Source organism: Phalaenopsis equestris, unplaced genomic scaffold (genome assembly GCF_001263595.1).
Source record: "Phalaenopsis equestris unplaced genomic scaffold, ASM126359v1 Scaffold000600, whole genome shotgun sequence".
NCBI lineage: Eukaryota > Viridiplantae > Streptophyta > Magnoliopsida > Asparagales > Orchidaceae > Phalaenopsis > Phalaenopsis equestris.
In genome coordinates this window covers 1,106,540-1,112,313 of record NW_018165040.1, presented here as the reverse complement: position 1 = coordinate 1,112,313, position 5,774 = coordinate 1,106,540, and the positions used below count along the sequence as shown (strand labels likewise).

At 37.8% G+C, this 5,774-nt stretch overlaps 1 protein-coding gene across 3 annotated transcripts in view; it reads right to left on the bottom strand.

Moving 5' to 3' along the window:
- The window catches only part of LOC110029651 (transcription factor GTE4-like), a 7,649-nt gene extending 2,136 nt beyond the window's left edge, over positions 1-5,513 (bottom strand). Inside the window, exons 1-4 of one of the 3 annotated variants that reach the window (XM_020732042.1) lie at positions 3,544-5,513; positions 3,408-3,453; positions 3,207-3,326; positions 3,017-3,091 (exon numbers count right to left, since the gene is read on the bottom strand). In XM_020732042.1, coding sequence (XP_020587701.1) covers positions 3,030-3,091; positions 3,207-3,326; positions 3,408-3,453; positions 3,544-5,091 — 1,776 coding nt within the window. In that variant the 5' untranslated portion in view covers positions 5,092-5,513 and the 3' untranslated portion in view covers positions 3,017-3,029. Of the gene's footprint in view, positions 1-3,016; positions 3,092-3,206; positions 3,343-3,407; positions 3,454-3,543 lie in introns of those variants that run through there. The other 2 variants (XM_020732043.1, XM_020732044.1) reach the window with 2 other exon arrangements.
- Between the last annotated feature and the right edge of the window lie 261 nt (positions 5,514-5,774).

The window sequence follows — 5,774 nt, the reverse complement described above, 5'->3', positions numbered from 1 at the left end:
ATGTATGTATATATATATGTATATATATATATGTATGTATGTATGTATGTAGACATACTAACCTATTTCTCAATAGCAGTTTTGTTCAACATGCTTATGGTCCAATTCACCTCCACTACTATTATGGTTGTCACTTTACGCCTCTTCCAAGAAGAATTCTTTTGATTATGGTAAAATAATGCTGTCTCATCATGGTCGAATAATGTATGAATCCATGATAATCATAGTAGTTGATTCTTGGCAATGTGTCCATATAGTTTCTACACATGTTTTAAATGCGTTTTAGATCTACAATAAAGACACCTTATACCTTGTCAAGTTAATTTTAGATATTTTAATGTGTATTAAAGAACCTATTCTATATAAAAGGTGTTAAATAATTATAAAAAAAGAATTTGATTGAATGGCATGCATATTGAATCAACTAACTACCACTAGTCATGACATAGGGATTCTCCTCTATAATTCTCTTCTCTCCATATCTCTCCTCTCTTCTTTCATTAATACAATCTCCATCACAAAAAAGCAATAGTCTCCACTTACTTACACATTTCACATGTTATTACTGTTATCGGGAAATGGATTCATAAGCATGTATGACCAGAAGCTCATGGATGAGGCTCAAAAGATGAAGCTATTCAACTCACTAAGCTGGACAACTGGCCAGCTTTCTTTACTCAACCACGACAACTGACCAACTTTCCTAGGAGATCAACTTGGATAGAAATATACGACGACGTGGAGGGTGAACTCCCAAAAGGAGAATAGACAGCCTCACCAACTCACCTTTGTTATTAAAATTTTGATTAGAAAGCAACTTATGTGCTCTTCTCTTTGGCTTTCTCCAAAGACATTTTGCTCCAAATTATAGTAAGAGATGCCCTCTTTGTTGATAAGTTGAAGGAGATTTGATATAAACATGTAAATTCCTCTAATTTGTTTCCCTCAATCTTTTGGTAGTAGAATCGGCCCACCTCCTTGCCCCAAGGAAATAAAGCAGGGGCATACTTGGAGCTAATTTAATATGCGATTTTAGTTAACTTATAACTAGGATGTTCTAGGTGTATTTTGTTTCTTATGTGTTTTCTATTGGATTTATTTTTTTTGAATCTTGAGTCTTACTGTACTTTGGGCCTTTCTCATCATTGGGTTCTTTTTCAAACTCATTTCTCATCATTGGGTCTTATTTGTAGGCCTTTATTGGACATGAAAAATGATTTAGCATAATCCTTTCATCTTTTAGTTGAGAGCAAATTAGCCTATGCTGACCCTTTTGACCAACATCAACAAATTTGACACTCACATCATCATTTTGACTTGCAAAGTAATTTTTGACTTGTCACCTCATCATCCCCAACAAAAATGATGTCTCCTACCTGCCTGCCAAACATCTCATTCGTTCAACAAAAAAACAAAACCATTGGAAATGCCTTGAATTTGCATTAGAATCACTTAAAACGTTTAGAAACCCACATAAACTCTTCAAAATCTCCCCTCCATCACTCCTCGCCCCCTTACCATGCCATGAATATCCCTCCTTTCTCTCCTTTTGCTTTTAGGCTGCCTATTGCTCCATTCCCTTCCAAGCGAAAGATTATTTGAGTGTGTGGGTTCACGGGTCTTAGAAGGCCTTAAATCCATTATTTTGTGTCATTCATAGCTTTTATTTCTCAAGTACTTTCACAGGGTTACATCTACGGTGGTTAACATGACTAACACTGAATTAACTCATACTTGTTACATCCTTATTATCATGTCTGCCCTAAATAGCAGTTTGTATTTATCACCGTTCACTTGCAATAATTCAAATAACTATTTGCATAATCGTCATAATTCTGACACCACATTTAATTTACATTCATCCCACAGCAGATTATACTCATTCACTGAAATTTACAATTACCTTACATCAATTTTTGGCCAAATCGAACAAATTTGGCAGCACTGTGTTCGTTAAATATTATGTGTGGTGCAACCAAGTAACTGATCTTAGAGCGATCCCATCTCTTTCATGCTATAATAAAGGTAGTTTAGATCTTCTGTCATAACAATCTGAGTAATAAACAGAGGCATTTACATACATACCACCCTATTCTTATGCATTTACATATCAAGCACTTATACTTTAATGTTTTCATTTATACCACCCAAATTGTCATATCACATAAAAAAAATACCACTATTTTAACTTTAAAAAAGTGAAACACGTCTTTTCAATCATATATAAAGTGGTCTTTATGTAAAAATTGAAGCTTAGCTGTTAGATATGAAAATACATAAGAATTGAGAGGTATGCATGTAAAAGGGGCATTTACATACATACCACCCAATTCCCATGTATTCACATATCTAACACCTAACTTTTCCTTTTATACATTTATTCCACCTAAAAATTTCATATCACATAAAAAATAATCGCTATTTTAACTTTTAAGAAATTATATACACCTTTTCATGCAAAGATAAGATGGCAACAACAACAACAGCAAGCCTTTATCCCACTAAGTGGGATCATAGATAAGATGGCAAACAAGTAAAAATTGAAATTTAGATGTAAGATATGTAACAACATAAGAATTATGTTGTGCTTATGTAAATCTTCCTATTTATTATTATAGATAATTGAATGAAACATATCTAGAAACCAACAATCAAAGATTCAATAACTAGTATCATTAAATAAAAAAGCAAAATTTCAGCATTGAGTGATTCATACCACCTAATTTTGCATTTTTACATTTATACCACCTAAATCTTTCATATCACATAAAAAAGCCACTATTTTTAACTTTTAAAAAGTGAAAGATACATTTTCATGCATAGATGGCATATAAGTAAAAATTGAAATTTAGACGTAAGATATGTAAATACATAAGAATTGTGGTACTTATGTAAGTCTTCCAATTTATTATTATAGATAGCTGAATGAAACATTAACAAGAAACCAACAATCAAAGATTCAATAACTAGCATCATTAAATAAAAATGCAACATTTTAGCATTGAGTGATTCATACCCCTGCAATTTAATCACCGTCTAGGCGACTGACCTCCATCTGATCCATATGCAGACGAGCTTTCACTGCCTGAATCTGCACAAGCCCTCTGAACACTAAGTTAAACAAAATTTACATAATTCTGCAATTCAATAATAAGCTAAATCTAATCTTAATTTGAGAATTCACCAAGTGAGGAATTCCCAATTACCACTAGAAGATGAACCTGAATCACTGCTAGAGCTGCTTGAACTACTTGACCTACTTGGATGCCCCTCCCTCTTCTCTTCTCTTATTTGTGATCCTGAAGATACCTCTTTCTCACCCATTACTGTTGTCAATTAGACCTTAAGTACAAAATGAAATGAATTAATGGCTACAAAAATTAAAATTATCCACACTATCTTATTACCTGCCTTGCCCTCCCTGTGTTCTCCAGCTACCTCAGGCCCTGGAATCTGGAAATTAAAGATGAAGAAAAACAGGTAGTCAGAAGACACCAATGAGAAGAGAAACCATTTAATACAAAGTAATTCCATAGTTCTTACAACTTCGTTCATCCTTTCAATGGCATTGCTTTCAAATCCAGTTCGTGCTAAAACAGCAAGCTTCTCCTTTCTTTTGTTCTTGCTCAAGCTCTTCTTATAATTAGTCACAAATCTATCAAGCTCCCAGAGTGTTTCCACATCTACACTGTCAATATCCACCTCAATCTCATCATCATGCTGGCTCAGAGATGAGTTTCTCTTCTTAATAATCTGAACTATATTCTCCAACTTCTCTGGAGGAAGGTTCTGCAAGTTATTACTTAACCTCTGCTTCTCCTCAAAAGTCATGTCTCTCTTGTCAGGATCTTTTGCTTTAGGCTTCTTCAATGGTGGAGGCCGTCCAGTATGGGGGACATTACTCACCACTCTACTCTTAGTCTCCATTGGAGCAGGGTGTACAGTGGAGTCCGACCTTTCCAAAGACCTTGAATCAAGAGATGCTTTCTTCTTCAAATATGAAGGTTTTGAAACATTCATGTACTGCGCCTCTATGGATGGCCACCGCTCCTCAAAAATATTCAACAGCTGCTCAGCCATATGGTGCACGTCTTGCCCCTTAGGGTTGTAACTCATGGCGTTTTTGAAGGTTAGCCTGACATCCTCTGCAAATTCTCCAGGAGATTTATACCAATTCCTGTCGAGTCGGGAGTTAACAGTACCTAGATCCATTGGGCGCTTGATGATGCTGTGATAATCAGGTATATTCAGCTTCTTCACATCGACAGGAACATTGAATACCCAACCATGCTTATGCTTCATTAGCTTTGATAGCAGATCCCTGCAACTATTGAAAGCGTTTGTAAACGCAGATCTATCCATCTCTCCCATGGCAATTGCCTTGCTCCCGTTGACCTTATGCTTCTTGTATCCATGTTGTTCCAGAGGGGGGAGCCTCTCCTTCCCAAGTAGAAACTCTGAGTTCCTGTAATACTGATTCGCCTTTGGAGTTCGCTTCTCTTTCTCCGATCCCTCATTTAAACTACTCTCTCCGGGCATAACAGATACACTAACCTGAGGAAAGCAGGAAACAACCTCAGAACTCAAAGCTGTCTTCCTGACGAGCATACTTGGATTCGGGTCACTAGCCGAGAGCTGAGACATGGTGTAACCAGCAGCTGGGGCCAATGAAGTTGAGGCAGCCGCAGCTTGAAGCTCCCGCGCCTCGAGCTTTCTTACCATAGCTCGAACGAGCTCAAGCTCAGCCGCGAGCTTCTGCCGGAGATCCCTTACTTCCTCCCTCGACCGAGAAGCAAGGCTGATGGTCGCCATGCGGTGATGCTGATGGCGCCGATTCGATTGATGTCGGTTTATTAGAGCTTGAATAGGGCGATTGAGACTAGATGCGTCGTCCTCGGAAACGGTGGAGGGAGCAAGGAGAGGGCCCAGCGGCGGCGAGGACGGATCGTGAGAAGAATTGACATCGTCGGCGGCGTGGTACGGTGGAGGGTTACCGGATTTCCGATCGGATGATTTGTTGTGAGACTTACGGGAGTAGACTTTGCTCTCCCCCCACCGGTGATTCTCACGAGAACCATCGCCGCCGAGCATTTTCCCGGAAGCTATGCATCAAAGAAGGGATCGTTGGAATGATGGGAACCGATTGCGAAACCCTCATTCAGTGGCGACGAGCTTCAGATCATAGCAAAGGAGAGGAGGAGGGAAGATTAGGGTTTTGCTTACAGTGGCGAAGAAGTGCTATCTCAGATCGATCTGCCGATCGTCGATGATGGCTGGGCGAGGGGGAGGGGCTTGGGAATCTGGAACTTGTATGGATGTTCGATATTTCGTTTAGTGAAATCTCAACCGTTGATCATGCAAGTGCATATTTGAATTATAATTTTTAACCATTGGATGCCGCTGTTGTGTGTATTTGTTTCGTTGCATATATGAGGATTTAGAGCTTCACTCCTGAAGGAGATGGCTTTGGAGTTGATGGGAAAGTGTGATCGGATAAGATAAAGTTTTAGGCTTTGGCTGTAGGGTTGAGCTCTAAACTTTGACAGTTGTCCTATTGGAATCATACACAGTATAAAATTAGAAAAAATTAGAAATTTTTTACATATGAAGGCCTTTATATAATCCTATTTATCTATAAAGGCTTTTAAAAATTAAATTTATCAATGAAGGTCACTTAAATAATCTTATTTATCTAATAAAGGCTTTTAAAGATTAAATTTATCAATGAAGGTCTCTATTACAAATTTACAATGTCATTATTCCAGCCGTCTAAC